The sequence below is a fragment of the Quercus robur genome, chromosome 10, assembly GCF_932294415.1.
Source record: "Quercus robur chromosome 10, dhQueRobu3.1, whole genome shotgun sequence".
Lineage (NCBI taxonomy): Eukaryota > Viridiplantae > Streptophyta > Magnoliopsida > Fagales > Fagaceae > Quercus > Quercus robur.
In genome coordinates, this window is record NC_065543.1 from 15293194 (window position 1) to 15309488 (window position 16295).

The 16295-nt window shown below is 38.5% G+C and overlaps 2 protein-coding genes across 2 annotated transcripts in view; both read right to left on the minus strand.

Annotated features, from left to right (window-relative positions):
- Positions 1-1990: 1990 nt before the first annotated feature.
- On the minus strand, positions 1991-3937 carry LOC126703673 (UDP-glycosyltransferase 92A1-like). The gene has a single exon (XM_050402723.1). The coding sequence runs from the start codon at positions 3733-3735 to the stop codon at positions 2209-2211; it is 1527 nt and encodes a 508-aa protein (XP_050258680.1). The 5' UTR covers positions 3736-3937; the 3' UTR covers positions 1991-2208.
- LOC126703674 (UDP-glycosyltransferase 92A1-like) overlaps positions 1991-16295 on the minus strand; it is a 77112-nt gene continuing 62807 nt past the window's right edge. The window contains exon 2 of the mRNA XM_050402724.1: positions 1991-2220. Coding sequence (XP_050258681.1) covers positions 2209-2220 — 12 coding nt within the window. The 3' untranslated portion in view covers positions 1991-2208. The remainder of the gene's footprint in view (positions 2221-16295) is intronic.

Consider the following 16295-nt stretch of genomic DNA (forward strand, 5'->3'; position numbering starts at 1 on the left):
TCCCAAAATCCTTATGTTTCAATCATCTTCATCTTCATCATCATCATCATCATCATCTTTTTCTCTGGAGTGTGAAAAAAAAAAAATAAAGGATGAGTTGGGTGAGTTTGGTTCCTTTGTTTGTTTTGAAGTGCTAAGAGGAAAGAAAAAAAAAAAAAAAAAAAAAAAAAAGAAGAAGAAGCAGAGCTGTGTTTTGGACCGAAGTGCTAAGAGGCAAAAAAAAAAAATAAATAAAGAAAGAGAGCTGGGCATGTTCTGGACTGAAGATGGTAGAGGAAAGAAGGAAAAAGGAAAAGAAAAGAGTGTGGTTACGTGGGTGGATGAGAAAAAAAGAGGAGAAAAAAAAAAGAAAAAAAAAAAAGAAGTAGAGCCACGTGTGTGGAGAGAAAAAAAGAAATTATATCATAATATTTTCACAATATTTTTACAATAAATTTTAAAGTAGGCTATTATTAGCTAATATTGGTGAGAAAAAAATAATTTTAATAGAAAGAGAAAAAAATAATTTTAATAGTATGTTAAAATTAAAATTACTATCAATTTTTATCACAATATTTTTACAATACTTTCACAATAAATCTTAAGTGGTAGGTTATTATTAGCTAATATTGGTAAGAAAAAAATAATTTTTTTAGAAAGAGAAAAATTGATTTAAGTATGATAAAGTAATTGATTTAAGTATGAAACAAACTCACATAAAAAAAAAAAAAAAAAAAAAAGTATGAAATAAATTCCCTTATATATATATTGTCCTTTTTGGTAATTTATCCCTCAAACTGCCACTTTTATAAATGCTAAACAAACACTCAGTTTTTTCATTATGCACTTTTTAACAGTTTTTACCAAACACTCAGCATTTTGAAACTCCACTTTTTCATTATGCACTTTTACAAAACTCCACTTTTTCATTATGCACTTTTACAAAAAGCTGAACCAAACTCACCCTAATACATGATGAAACTCCATATTGAACCACATGCTTCACTTTCTTTAACTCATCTTCATTAGCACCTTAAACAAAAACATGAAAACTAAATGAATACCTTGCAGTAGGTCTATCAAATCACATATACACTAAATTGCAAACTTTCTACATTTATTGTTAAGGTTTGTGGTAGAAATTTATTTGTTCTGTTAAGTACTTAAGTCTGAGAATAGGCAAAGGAAACTGCAATCTTCTAATCTTAATATTTTTAGATTACTTTTTTAATGAAAAAAGTACTTCACATGCACTTTCAAAAATCATAATGGTAGTTCACAAAACTACTTCTCTTGCTTTCCATAGCAAATCTAAACGAAAATTTGGGTTTCAAAAACCAAATGGCTAATCAAACATTTCCAAGCTCAAGAATCACAATAAACAAACTTCAACACACTGGTTGAGCCTAAAATTGACCAATTTTGTTGAGTCGCGCAACCTAACTCTTTGCTTGAGACATCTTTTTATGCAATATGACAGTAACCCTATCTCTCCTGATACCAAAATCATTTACCTTCTTTCGAAGGCCGGACCAATGCAATTTAAGAGTTAAGGCGAAAACTTTAAATAGACCTTTTTATAATAAAGTATTAGTTAAATAATATTTATTTTATTAATCATTAATTTAGTTAATATTCTAGCTAGATCACAATTCATGTTTGCTGGAGTGCCATACTAAAACCACAAATATTATAGCAAATCTTCAAGTAGCCTTGAACTAACTAATAAATTAGTTTGACTGTCAACGTCTCGGCTTTTGGCAGCAAATCACTTTGAAGATAAAGCTTGTGGTTTTAGTATCCTTTATTACAAGTCACAACAAGAAGATGGGAGGTTAGATATAAGTCAGGTTACATGCAATGAAAATCTTGTATGTTTTGATTATTTTGCAGACTATTCTTAGTGAATTTGATAAGACTATGCAATTACAATTGAACTATCACTTGAGTCTATTATTCAACAACAATAGCAAACATTGTATTAAAGTATAAAATACAGACTCAAATAAAATATTATAATCTTCCACCTTAATTTTATTGTCTCAAGAGAAAAAACTGTTGTGCAATTTATCACCAGTCTTACAGTTGAGGCAATAAAAAATCTTAAATCAATATTATTCCAAAAACTAAATCAACCATATATCATCTGAACATGAGATTCACAATTCGCAATGACAAAAAAGTCGGTGATGCTTATTCTATCAATAACCAACCTAATTAATTTCCCATTTATTTTTGAACCTCAATTGACACTGCTTGCTCTTGACTCTTGTAAAGAATGGTTCTCACAAAGTCATCCATTGCTTTAACAGAAGAACCCTTATTCTCTGTCTCATCACTTACCGCTGCCCTCAACTGCTTTTTAACCTCAACAGCCTTATTCCTCATATCCTTGCCTTTACCCTCTTTTTCCAAAACCAATTCAATGACCCTCTTCACCTCTTTCCCCACAATAATTCCTTGACTCCCTCTCGTCAACTCTACACTCACACCCATCTCCTCCATCAGCATCTTTGAGTTGTAAGCTTGCTCAGCCGCCATAGGCCATCCTAGAATAGGCACACCTTGGCTTAAGCTCTCCAATACAGAGTTCCATCCACAATGGCTTAGAAATGCTCCTGTGGATTTGTGTGACAGAATGTCCAACTGGGGTGCCCAGTTACGCACTAACAACCCTCGTTTGCTTTGCTTCATTCTTTCTTCAAACCCTTCTGGTAACCATTCATCTCTGAACTCACTTTTCATGTCGAAACCAATGGGTGGCCTTATGACCCAAATGAAAGATACTCCACTATCCTCCAACCCAATAGCTAATTCCATCATTTGGGACAAACCAATAGTGTTTTGCGAGCCAAAAGAAATGTAAAGAACCGAATCAGGACCGTGCAAATCAAGCCACTCAATGCATTTTTCAGTAGTGAGTCCTGGTCTTTTTCCAGCATGTTGTTTAGAAAAAGAAAAACCTGAAGATGATGTATTCTTAAGTAACGCTGGAGGAATAAGAGGCCCAATAGACCAAACAGGAAGTCTGAGATACTTTCTCAGAAGATCGAACCCCAATGGTTCAATTTCCTCAACTGAGTTACACAACCAACCAATAGACCCACAAGATTGTGAAATCTGTGTCTGCATAAATCTAGACCACAAGTCCTCACCATCTGCATCTCTTATATATTGATGAAGTTGAGAGCGATGAAAACGGTAGCTTTCAGGGAACCCCGGGACTTTGAACTCATCAGAATCTGATGAGCGATGTGGTAGGTTGAGCCAAACAGAAACGTAAGCCAAGGTGCCATAGGCACCACCAGTGGTGAATGTAATATTCACAGTGTTTACACTCTTTGCAAGCTCTGTGGCCCACCCAAAGAACACGTCTGATATTATACAGAGCGGAGGTTTCCCTTCTTGGTGGATGATATCATTGACAAGGTGCAAGACAGGGTCCTTGAGACTGATTGATGCATGAAAGAGCTTTCCTATGTTGCCGAGAGACAAGTTCTCAGTGTTCTCAGAGTTGGGTGGTAAGTCATGGTCAGTGCTGTTGAATGGGAGCTCAGCAAATCTGATGTTGAAGAGGGATTGTGAATTTGAGACAGTTGAAATGGTGGAACGGAGGTATTGAATGTTGAGCTTGGTGCTGGCAATGGTGATGGTGAATCCAGTTCTTTGTTGGATCTGTCTTGCTAGTGCTAGGAATGGTATGAGATGGCCATGGGCCATGAATGGTAGCATCACAATATGATCACGAGGAACCATTTGTAATTGTAAGTTTTTTTTACTCAGGATTTTTGTGTCGAAGGTTGTGAAGAAATTGTGATTGAACTTGTTGGAATGTGAGGCAATTAAAGCGAAGGGAAGATGAGCTGTTGGTTCTTTATTTCTTGTGTTTTGAGAAGACTATCATTATTCTTATTCTCGCTTTCTGTATCACATTTAATGAATACCCCTTTTTTTTTCTTTTTTTTCTTTTTCGGAAATCTTTAATGAATACCTTTGTTTGCTCAAAAAGTTAGTTTAAAAAATATTATAAAAATAATAAAGGTATTAATGAATGTTCTTATAATAATGATTAATAATTTATTTTAAGAGTTTTTTAATATTATTTTTATGAAAAATAAAAAAATTTCAAAAAATTAATTATTTTTTTAATAAAAATTTTCTTTAAATAAGACCCCGTTTGTTTCCACTTTTTGAGCCCAAAAAGCACGTTTTGAAAAAAGCTCAACCAACTTTTACGTTTGGTAAACTCAAAACGCAATTTTTTTTATAAAAGTTACGTTTTGAGCATTGAGAAAAAAAAAACTGAGGACAAACGCGGAAGGGATTATGGACCCTCATGGGTCCATAAATGAAAACGCGCTATGCGCGTTTTGTATATTACCGTTGCAAACCCGAAAAATACCGAAATACCCATCAGTTCTCTCATGCCCTCATCTCTCATCTGTGTCTTTTTTCTTCGTCTTCCTTTTCTTCTTCCTCTTCGTCTTCCTCTGCTTCTTCACTGGTCTACCCCCACAATCAACAAAACCCATTTCAACCTTTGATATTCCGAACACAGAATCAACAAAACCAAACCAAAAACAACTCAAAAACAACTTAAAATCAACTCAAATCCGGAAAACCCATCCCAAACCCAACTCAAAATCAACCCAAAATCCATATGAAAAAAAAACCCAAAATCCCAAAATCCTTATGTTTCAATCATCTTCATCTTCATCTTCATCATCATCATCATCATCATCTTCTTCTCTGGAGTGTGAAAAAAAAAAGAATAAAGGATGAGTTGGGTGAGTTTGGTTCCTTTGTTTGTTTTGAAGTGCTAAGAGGAAAAAAAAAAAAAAAAAAAAAAAAAAAGAAGAGCTGTGTTCTGGACTGAAGTGCTAAGAGGCAAAAAAGAAAAAAAGAAAAAGAAAGAGAGCTGGGAATGTTCTGGACTGAAGATGGTAGAGGAAAGAAGGAAAAAGGAAAAGAAAAGAGTGTGGTTATGTGGGTGGATGAGAAAAAAAGAGGAGAAAAAAAAAAAAGGAAGTAGAGCCACGTGTGTGGAGAGAAAAAAAGAGAGAAAAAAGGAAATTATATCATAATATTTTCACAATATTTTTACAATAAATTTTAAGGTAGGCTATTATTAGCTAATATTGTGAGAAAAAAAAATTTTAATAGAAAGAGAAAAAAATAATTTTAATAGTATGTTAGAATTAAAATTACTATCAATTTTTATCACAATATTTTTACAATACTTTCACAATAAATCTTAAGTGGTAGGTTATTATTAGCTAATATTGGTAAGAAAAAAATAATTTTTTTAGAAAGAGAAAAATTGATTTAAGTATGATAAAGTAATTGATTTAAGTATGAAACAAACTCACATAAAAAAAAAATAAAAAAAAAAAGTATGAAATAAATTCCCTTATTCCCTTTTGGTAATTTATCCCACAAACTGCCACTTTTATAAATGCTAGCCAAACACTCAGCTTTTTTATTATGCACTTTTTAACAGCTTTTACCAAACACTCAGCTTTTTGAAACTCCACTTTTTCATTATGCACTTTTACAAAACTCCATTTTTTCATTATGCACTTTTACAAAAAACTGAACTAAACTCAGCCAGAGTCGTGAGACTATCAAATTTGCAATTGAGTTCTGACATTTTGGTATTCGTGTCAACCTCTTCCAGGACCAGCACCAAGTGAGTTTTTCAAATTTCAAAATATTACAGTGGGGAACTTTAACTTATGTGACTGAAAATAATCAAAATATTAATTCATAAGTTTTTTATGAATGAAAATATTAAAAGTTTTTGGAGAGTCGTGGAGGACGTTGCCCCTACTGGTATTTAGAGCATGATTAGTAAAGGAAAAATGACAGAGGATGATTAGTAAGTGATAATTAATAATTTGTAGTATGTTATGTTGACAAAAAAATTGCTAAATAATGTGTGGTCTAGAACTAATTTTTAGAGGCCCGTACCAACTTAGAATTAATGCGTCATGAGATGCCATGTGACATATATGAGTTTTTCTTTTCTTCCGTAAAATTTTATTTGAAGAGAATGACACCTATGTGACAAGTCACTCTCAGCCATAGGTTTAATTTGATGGTTTAAATCTTTGGCACCTCACCAAATAACAAAAAGACTATTTTATCCTTAAATTTTTTTTTCTCTCTCTCCCCTATGCAACTGCCGCTCTCTGCCTCTCCTTCAACCCATTCTATGCATCTCCTTCAATCCATTGTCACAGCAACCCCAGCCCATACGCAAACACTAAAACTTAGCATTTGAAACCAAAACTCCCAAACACCCAAAATCTACGAAATTGAAAGCAACAACACCCAATAATAAAGAGTACCATTCAACCACACTAGACATATGTATAGCCCAGGTGGCAATGGCAGTGCCACGTGCAGCTTAGGGTGTTCCCAGGAACACCCTAACCTGAAAAAAAAATTATATATAATAATAAGATTTTTTTTATTTGTTTACCCTTAAATAAAATTAGGAACACCCTCAAATTAAAAAAAAAAAAAAAAAAAATTATTTATTCTACTTTCAAGCCAAAAAAAAAAAAAAGCCCAAAAAAAATTTTTGAACTAAAATTTGAAAAGAAAAATGTAATAGAGCAAGCAGCAAGCCCAAGGATTCTCAAAAAAAAAAAAAAAAAAAACAACGGACGACAAGCCCAACATCAAGCCACGGTAAACCCACGGCAAGCCCAACAAATTACAAAGGTATCAAACCCACAGATTCTATAAAAAATAAAAATAAAAAAAAAAAAAAAAAAAACCAATACAGAGCAAATCACTAAATCAAAAACCTCAAATCACTAAAGCAAATCTAAAGACAAAAACGTCAACAGAGCAATGCCTCAAGCTCAAGCCAACAGACGGAGATCGATCACGTTTCTCGCTCCTCGTCGGAGATCGGTCACATCATCGGAGATCAATCCAATCCAGAGCACATTGCCGCATCAGAGATCGGTCACGTTGCTCGCTCGTCGTCGTCGCTCGCTCACCGATCGGAGATCACTCGTAACTCGCCCCTCATCGGAGATTACTCATCACTACCTCAGCCTCAGCCTTCAGGCCTCCCTGCTCTAGTGCTTGCTCAAGGTATTTCATTTTACTAACTTCTCTCTCTCTCTCTCTCTCTCTCTCTCTCTCTCTCTCTCTCTCTCTCTCTCTCTCTCTCTCTCTCTCTCTCTCTCTCTCTCTGAAATCACTGAAATGAAATGAATGAGAGTCTCTCTCTCTTTATTCTTTAAGACTAACTTTATCTGATTCTTTTGAACTGTGATTGGCTGAAGCTTTAACTTTATTAATATTTTGCCTATTTTTTTTACTTTTTGGCTTTATCTTATCCATTGGTGTTGGTGTTGGTGTTGGTGAGATATTACTTGTCTTTTTGTGTAATGTGTATTGTGATCTATGATTGTGAAATTTTTTGATTGACAGTTGGCTCTTGTGATTGGGGGCATCAAGCATGAGGCTTGTCTGTTGAGTAGGGTGGGGGGTGGATGGACACATGGGGCCGGATAAACAATAATTAAAGCATTATAAGGTGCACATGGCTAGCTCTTTTAGTGTAATGTGCACATGGGATGTGTGCTAGTGTAACTAATAAACAATAATTTAATTAACCAATAATTAACTGGGGAAAGCAACTAATAAACAATAATTAATAATTTAATTAACCAATACATTATAAAAGACAAACAAATTAAATTATGTTAGGCTAAACAACAATTAATAATTTTACAATTAATGAAACAACAATATAACAAATTATAATTTATAAAAGACAAACAAATTAATGAAACAACTCAACAACAATAATTAATAATTTTATTAATATTTCAAATAAACTTATAGTTTATTGTTTATTCTTTTACTAGAATTATAGATAAATATTGATAATGAGACTATCATGCAACAATTTCAAAATATGAAAACTCGTAGAAGGCAATTGTAAATTTTATGTATTTGCGTGTTTTTTTTATTGTTGTTGTTATCAATATATGAATTTCCCTTTTTATTAGATTGTGTAATTTATACTTCTTAAGGAACACTTTGGAAAAAATTCTTAGAACCGCCATTGTTAGGTGGGCAAGGACAGAGCATTGGTGGGCTCACTGAGTTGCAGAGAAGAAGAACCCAGCAACAATAAGGACGGTAACTCTACAGCTGAGGTGGGTCCCACTAGGGTCAAGGTCAAACTTGCTCCTAACAGAGCAGCAGCCATGGTGGTCTTCGTGTTCTGGATGGTACCATGATTGATGGAATTTTAGGTACGGGTCTGAACTTGGGTTCATGGGCGGAGCCATGTTGAAGGGTGGGGGGGGCCATGGCCCCCCCAAAATTTTGAAAATTTTTAAAATATATATATATATATATATATAATTATTTTAATGTTTTCAAAATTTAGTCTAAAAAATAAGAGTTGGCCCTCTCTAAGTATTTGAATTAGTCCAATGATGATTTAAAAAAAATAAAAATGGTCTAATAGTTATAGAGACAACTTTATTTTTCACAATTCTATTTTTTATTGTAAAATGTGTTTTTATATCTGTTAAATATTTGAAAAAGTTTGGTACCAAATATGTTTAAATTTATCTTTTTCAATCTGTTATGTGGCGATTAACAAGTCATTGACTCATTAAAAAATTATTGTCACTAAAATTACACATGAAATGTCTTTTTAGTTGCCACACAATGGGTCAAAGCAAAATAACTTTAAATATGTTTGGAGCCTAATTTGTTCCTCCAAGTTTTGGATCATTCTTGTGTTTGAAAATTACATTAGTTCAATTGAATAATTTTACTTACATTAGTATATAATTTGATAATTTTTATAGAAAATGAAACTTTTTAAGAATTTCACTATGAAAATTGTGAAAATGTATTTTATTAATTTTATGAAAGATAGCCATAAAACATAATTTTGATTGAAAATATTAAGCTCTTTTTTTGTTGGGTGTGTGTATATATATAACTTATCAAATAAAAAAGTGTGTGTATTTATGTGTGTGTATGGAGTTGTCTTGATAAATATATTAGTGTTGCAACTTGGCCCCCCCAAACAAAAATTCCTAGCTCTGCCCCTGCTTGGGTTTGGGTCTTTGAATGTGGGGTAGAAGAAGAAACTTGTCTTGTGGGTCTATGAGGAAAACTGAGTTTTGGAGGGTTGAATAAGGTGGTGATAACCATAACTGAGTTTTGAGGATTAATCAGTGACAGTCGCAGAGACTACGGTAATTGGGTCTGTACGTAAAATAGTTTTTTTGTTATTTGGTGAGGTGTCAAAGATTTAAGCCATTAAATTAAATATATGGTTGAGAATTTAGGTATTGCATCCCGTGCTCCAATACCCTAGGTATTGCACGGGATATGAATCCTTAAGATGATATATTCAAAATATATGAATCATTAATAATGCATATAACTTACCTTTAAGAAGAAATTTTAGGATACTTTTCCTTTTCTTGTAATCAATTAAATAAAAGTTTATTTATACATTTAGTTCTTGTTTTCAAATAGTTCCTAATCTTTCAAATATTTCAATTTAGTCCTAAACTTTTTAAGCATGTGTAAAAAAAATGTTCATGCCATCAATTGATCGATGGTAAAGTACGATGTGACAAACAAAATCACTAAAATTAAATATTTATATTATTATTCAGCAAAAAAAAAAAAAAAATTATATTAGCACGGAGCCTTGGTGACAATCTATATCTATATGTATTATATATAAAAGATGAGACGTAGAATTTAATATTTTTATACTCATGTTGAGCCACTTTATCAGCCATGTCATACATTTTATAAAAAATAAAGTTCCTATATGATTTTTCTATTTTTTTTTTATATAAAATAATTAAATATAGTTCATGGACAAACCTATTAGTAAACTCCATTACTATTCAACATGTTACTATTCATTTGTTTTAAATGCAAATATTTGACTATTCAACCATCCAAATTGATTTTAACTTTTCATTTTCTTCTTCCTAATTTCAAATGATTGTTAAAATTGAATAATTCATTATCTTCTTAGTAGATATATGCACATGTTTAACTATTCATTACAAATATTACTATTCATTAAATGCAAATGTTTAACTATATTCAGCTACCCAAATTGATTTCAACTTTTCGTTTTCTTCTTTCTAATTTCAAGTAATTGTTAAAACTGAATATTTAAACTTTTCATCTTCCTATACTAAAATAAAAAAATAAATAAAAAATAAAAATAAAAACTCTTCTTCTCTTCCTCCAATCTTTCCTCTCCCTCTTTGCCTATTTATCTCCCTACTACTCTTTACTTTAGCATTAAACTTCCTTCATCATTTCCTATTTCTTATATGTTGACTCTTCTTTTTCCCATCTTATTTTATATAAAGTTGATATCATTTATTCCATTTAATCCATATTTTTTCTACACAAAAACTGTAAGTCTCTCTCTCTCCCTTGATTTTTTGTTCTTTCTTATAACTCTAATTTAGGTTGATGGTTTTTTTTATTTAATTTTTTTGTGTTGTATTTTTTAAATTTCTCATCACAAATCACTCTTATAGCTTTGGTTGAATTTTGGTTTGGGTTAATAAGTAGTTTTTTTTTTTTTTTTTTTTTTTTTTTAAATAGAAAATTGAGTTTATATCAAAACTGTAGGAACCAAGTACAAGACTTCTGGGCCTTAGGTCACTTGGGCTCACAATTTATTTGTAGTGAGCTTAAGGATTTCCTACAATGGGTTGTTCTCGGCAGAGAGACTCAAAGCAACACTCAGTTGATACTCTCTCCTTGACTGTTTTCTCTCAATTTTTCTGAACCCCTTCTTCTCCCAACTTTCTTCTATTTATAGCCAAGGTTAGTGAGGAGATTATGATTACAGTTACCGTTAGTGCTACTGAAGGTCCAGTATTATCTGGTTAAAGTGGGGGTTTAGGTGAAAGGGCGGTGCAGCATTTATGATCTTGGAACTTGGTTCCATTTTGACCGATTATGTTCGGCAACTCAATCTCCCGTGCATATCATGATTTTCCCGGACATGACTCATACGCTCGACCGGGAAAGTTTAACCAGTTAACTCTGGGAACTCAATACCCAAAACTTGTTTTTACTCTAAGGCAGTTTCAAGAGGGGCATAAGATAACTGGACCTTTCTGCTGGGCCTGCGCCTAAAGCCGGTATGGGCTTGGGCCCGGGGCCTAGATGGGTCTGGGCCCAAGGCCAGTATGGGCTTTGGAATCTCGGTGCCGTACAATAGCCCCCCCTTGATTCACACTCGGTCGCCGAGAAGAATCAAGGAGCTGCCTGGGCCTTTTGACCTCGGGAATCTTCTAACCTGGGACTTCTGACTGTCACTTCTTATTAATATTCATCTCAAAAGACGCGCCGTTTTGCGGCGCCAGGCGCAGTCGTCATTATTGCCTGACGATTCGTGAACCGAAGCGGCACGCGAATCGGTTACGCTTGGCATTCGCTGGGTTACTCGTAAACTGTGCCCATTTATTGCTTGATTAAGCGTTTCTTCTTCCCCCATTTCTTTTTGGCTCTATAAATAGTCCCCCTTTGGACACCATTCCATTTTCCCTTCGCCTCTGATCTTTAGTGCTTACTCTCTGCCGACCACATTTCTGTGCGCTTGCTTGCCCAGTGTTCTTTTCCTCCTTAGAACCCAAAGTAAGTTTTTCTTCCCCTTCCTGTTCCTTCAGCTTTATTTCTTTGAGTTCACTTTTGTAGTTTTAGGCGTTATAGATGGGTTACTCTTACCTTTTAGAATCCCCGGCTGCTTTGGCCACCTTTAGGAATAAATTTAACATTCCCGATGACGTGGATGTGGCCTACTGCCATGAGAGTGATATGAAACTCCACCGAGGGCAGGGTACAGCCTTCTTTCCTTTGATGTCCATTTTAGAAGGTGGAGTCAGGTTCCCCGTAGATCCCCTCTTGATAAACACACTCACTTACTATGGGCTGTGCCCTGACCAGCTTCCCCCCAATTTTTACCGGGTAGTTAGTTGTGTCGGTAAGTTGAACCACACCTTTAACTTACAGTTAGACCACCATGACATTAACCAAATGTATAGCCTCTGTGGGAGTAAAGCCACCAATTATTACCTAAAGACAAGAGATGCACGGGTACGGCTGATATCATGCCTACCTGATTCGAACAGGAACTCCGCCGGGGAGTTCGTTAGGGTGCGCGGCAATTGGTTTGCCGGGGAGATCCCTTGCCCCCTTACACGGCGTGAAGTGGGTTCGTACCATCCTCTTCATATAATTGCTTTCCTCCACTTCTTCTTTTCTTCTTATTGGAGTAAAAAATTTTTATTGTTAGAGACTAATGCGTCACCTGTTCTTTTACAGACGGCAAAGTGTTTGTGCAGGACCTCAGACCCGTCCACGCCAAAGATTTAAACTTCGTCCTCCGTTCCGAGATATACGTGCATTGGGACGGACAACTCCGGGCCTCGCACTTGATCCTCGGAGTGGAGCCGGTTTATTCTACTTGGCAGCCTTTCAAGCAGGCACTGATAGTAGACAGCCCTCTGCTATCATATATAGACGTCCGGTACGTAAACTTTTTGCCGCCGAAGCTTACAACCGGGGAAGCGAGGGAATTTGGTCGGCGGTTTACTTGCGCGGACGAGCTAGCCCCTTTGCGAGACGAATCCGCAGAACAAGCATCCCGGCGCCTTAGGGAGATAGCCCACGAAGCCATACAGCAAGAAGACCAAGCGCAAGAGCAGCCTATTCCCGAGAATCCAGCCGCTGTGCCTCAACAACAAGTGGTAGAAGTGGCTGCCCTGCTAGCTGAGGCTATCCGACCTAGCGGAAGGATGGTATCAAGGAAGGTGATGTCAATAGAACGGTTCGTGCCCGGTGCCCGGCAACCCAATCAGCCCCCGCCTTCCTAGGGCCGGGGTCAAGCGTCTCAGCCCCCACCCTCCTCGCAGGCCGGACGTGCCAGAAAGAAACAAAAAGTTACCGACCAACCTTCCACGGGACCGGGAGATGCCGCTGTCCGGACTCCTCCCCGACCAACAGGTGGAATCGTTATCCGCGAGCCGCCAACCGAAGCCGGCACGGGGGGCACGTCCTCCTCCCAAGTGGCTCCAGCGTGGGAGCCAAAGTTCCTTCTGGACGGCAAGCCATTGCCCTCAACCGCCTGTGTTCGGATGTGGGATAAGGGCGAGGGCGGCCGTATTGCCCAAACTTTGGCTGAAGCTCTCCAACTTCCCGAGGACGTGCACGCTTTTGAGGAGGGATCCGAGGAGTCTGTGGGGCGCCGGTTAGAGTGGCACGCCATTGCGATAATTCTTTTGTCTATCTACTCCTTCATATAGATTTCCTTTTGCTTCCTTTCTAACCTTTGCGCTTGCTAGGCCGCTCAAATGGCTCACATTGTGGCTGCCCGGGCCCGGGAGCTTGCCGAGGAAAACGAGCGCGCAAAGGAGGCGCGGGAGTCAGCGGTGAAAACGGCTAAGGAAAAGCTGAAGGCTGCTGAGTCTGCTGAGAAAAAGGCTGCTACTGCGGAGAAGAACCGGGCATTGGCCGAGAAGAGGTACGCGGAGCTCTCGACTCAGCAGAATGAGACGGAGGTCAAGCTAGCCCAAGCCATCAGCCTTAATACCTCCAACACCGAGGAGATTGCCGATCTCAGGGCAGGCTTGGCGGCCGCGGAGCAGAAATGGTACGATGTCGGTTTTGCCGATGCCAAAAATTCCGCAGAGCCGGTAGTGGCTCGGGCTCGGAATATGGGTTTTGAGGCCGGGTGGTTTGCCGCTCTCCAAGCAATGGGAGTTCTCGAGGATTCGCCTCTGAGAGACCTCGGCCAAATTCCATTCCCGAGCCCTGCACCTGCCGCCCAAGATGCCCCGGTTGCTATTGACGAGGAGGAGACGGCCAGTATGAGGGAGCTGGTTGAACAAATCGATGCTCACGCCGAGCCCGAGGAAATGGAAGCCACCAGTATCCCGACTGTGCAGGAGCTTCTCGGTGAGGGCCCGCCTTTTCCCCTGACCGTCCAACAGGAAGTGACACCGCCGACCCAACCTCCCAGCTGATTTTACTTTTATTTACTAGATTATTTTTATTTTGTTGGTTTTATTTGCCTATGTCACCGGGATGTGGTGACTGGACAATTGCCTTAATTTATTGGTTTTACTTGCCCACGTCACCGGGGTGTGGTGACTAAACAATTGCCTTTATTTGTTTAATTAGTAGTCCGTTTTCTTTTTCCGTTTCAATTTGTTGAATGAATTTATATCTATTTATGTGTTTTGCTTGAATCATGCCAGTGCTATGGCCGCTTAATAGAATGGTACCCCCGAAAACCTGTTGTGCGGCGCTGTGGGTAATTTGAGAGCGCTAATGGACTTAGTATTTGTAAAAGGGTTAGGTTTTCATCAAGCTTTGGTTTAACCGAGAATCGTGTTTTCGTCCTTAGAGTATTCGCTTGTAAGGTTTCCACTTGTTCGGAGATTTGAGTTTAACCGAGAATCAAGTTTCTGTCCTTTAGAGATTTGTTTGTAAGGTTTCCACCTGCTTGGCGATTTTGGTTGAGCCGAGGGTTAGGTTTCTGTCCTTAGTGATTTGTTTGTAAGGTTTCCACCTGCTCGGCGATTTTGATCGAGCCGAGAGTCAGGTTTCTGTCCTTAGAGATTTGTTTGTAAGGTTTCCACCTGCTCGGCGATTTTGGTCGAGCCGAGGGTCAGGTTTCTGTCCTTAGAGATTTGTTTGTAAGGTTTCCACCTGCTCGGCGATTTTGGTCGAGCCGAGGGTCAGGTTTCTGTCCTTAGAGACTTATTTGTAAGGTTTCCACCTGCTCGGCGATATTGATCGAGCCGAGGGTCAGGTTTCTGTCCTTAGAGATTTATTGGCGATTCTCTTGGTGTGCGGTTACGGAGTCAAAAACAGCATATACAAAAAAGTTCATCAAGCTCTTAATTTTAATGGAATACAAGTTCTGGCTTACACCGATGATTACGCGTAGAATTTCTTCAAGTTGTTGGCGTTCCATGGTCGGGGGAGCGGCCTTTCGTCAAGGTCTTCCAGGTAGTAGGCACCTGCACCCGCGATGGCTGTGACTCTGTATGGTCCCTCCCAACTCTGAGCAAGCTTCCCTGCAGCCATGTCCCGCATGTTCCCCACTACCCTTCTTAACACTAGTTCCCCGGCACGGAATTCCCTGGCCTTTACATTTCGGTTGTACCTTTGGGCCAGCTTCTGCTGATACTCGGCAAGCCGTACGGTCGCGGCCTCCCTACATTCTTCTAGCCAATCCAAATGCTCCATCATCAGGTCGGCGTTCTGTACGGGGTCAAACCCGACGACCCGTGCACTGCATAAGCTCACCTCGGTTGGTATCACTGCTTCTGCTCCGTATGTCAGAGAAAACGGGGTTTCCCCCGTGGATCTCCTGGGGGTCGTGTGGTAGGCCCATAAAACACTGGGTAGCTCTTCTGCCCATCTTCCTTTCGCTTCATCCAACCTTTTCTTGAGCCCGTTCAAAATAGTCTTGTTTACTGCTTCAGCTTGGCCGTTGCTTTGTGGATATGCCGGGGTTGAATACTTGTTCTTGATGCCGAGCTCACTGCAAAAGGTCCGAAAAGCGTTGCTGTCGAACTGTAACCAATTGTCTGTCACTAGCGAATTCGGCACCCCAAACCTTGTAACTATGTTTTTCCATACAAATTTTTTCACGTCAGTATCCCGGATATTAGCCAAGGCTTCAGCTTCAGCCCACTTTGTGAAGTAATCTATAGCCACCAATACAAAACGGCGGTTCCCTGTTGCTCGGGGGAATGGCCCGAGGATGTCAAGTCCCCATTGTGTAAATGGCCACGGGCTGATGACAGGATTTAGACGTCCTGCCGGCTGATGGATCATTGGGGCGTGCTTTTGACATTGTTCGCAACTCCAAACGTATTCGGCGACATCCTTCTGCATCTGTGGCCACCAAAACCCCTGTGTCATTGCTCTGTGTGCTAAAGATCGTCCCCCAACATGCCCGCCGCACACTCCCTCATGCAGCTCGGTCAGAAGCTCCTTGACTCTTTCGGGATGCAAGCACAAGAGGTAAGGGCCCGCGAAGGACCTTCGGTACAACTTTCGGTCCGAAGACAGCCAGTACCTGGGAGCCATTCGTCGAATCTTGTTGGCCTCGGCCTCATCCTCTGGAACTTTATCTTCGGAAAGGAAGTCTATGATCGGGTTCATCCAACATGGACCGGCCACCGCCACCTGCGCAACCTCTACTCCGGCCTGGTCGGGAACACTCTTCACACAGATGCTCGGCTGCCTTATAAGCTCTA

What these genes read in the sequence shown, in the direction of transcription:
- LOC126703673 (XM_050402723.1), bottom strand. Translation starts at nt 3,735, where the DNA reads ATGGTTCCTCGTGATCATATTGTGATGCTACCATTCATGGCCCATGGC.